Here is a 483-nt window from a genome sequence, read left to right as displayed (position 1 = left end):
AGCGCACAGCCATCTGCAGGATTTGCAAAGCCGTCAAAACTACCATACCCACAATGCTGTGCGGACAGTAAGGGCCTTCTCTAGTTTAGCTGTCCGAAGTACTGCCTGCGTGCTCTTCGGGAGAAATACGTGTACCCGAACCGTTCGGGTCCTTCCTCTATCTCCAGAGGGCAAAGTAAATGTTTTTTTTCTTTATGTCACCCTCTTTGTCTTACTCGTTGGAGGACCGAAACAACTCTGCTCTTCTTGGGCTTCACCAGCCCTAACCTAAAGAGAGGACCCGTGACCTCTGACACAAGATGGCGGCGCCCAGAGCCGTCGGTCTCGCTGTTGACCTGAGTGAACGAAGGCAGTGAACCCCGCATCATGTCGAAACTCATCCGGGCCACTCGGGCGGCCAAGAAACCCGAGGTCGGCGGCGTGATTCGGACCATCGTGCGAGCGGGCCAGGCCATGCCGGGGCCCCCTCTAGGCCCCGTCCTG

General features: G+C 56.9%; 1 protein-coding gene across 2 annotated transcripts in view; it reads left to right on the top strand.

The window, feature by feature from the left end:
• The first annotated feature begins 256 nt into the window (after positions 1 to 256).
• Positions 257 to 483, top strand: part of MRPL11 (mitochondrial ribosomal protein L11) — a 6,554-nt gene continuing 6,327 nt past the window's right edge. The window contains exon 1 of one of the 2 annotated variants that reach the window (XM_014538071.1): positions 257 to 483. This exon is cut by the window's right edge and continues 3 nt beyond it. In XM_014538071.1, the coding sequence (XP_014393557.1) occupies positions 367 to 483 (117 nt within the window). In that variant the 5' untranslated portion in view covers positions 257 to 366. The other variant, XM_014538070.1, reaches the window with a different exon arrangement.

Source organism: Myotis brandtii, unplaced genomic scaffold (assembly GCF_000412655.1).
Source record: "Myotis brandtii unplaced genomic scaffold, ASM41265v1 scaffold187, whole genome shotgun sequence".
Classification (NCBI taxonomy): Eukaryota; Metazoa; Chordata; class Mammalia; order Chiroptera; family Vespertilionidae; genus Myotis; species Myotis brandtii.
This window is presented reverse-complemented; position numbering and strand designations above follow the sequence as displayed.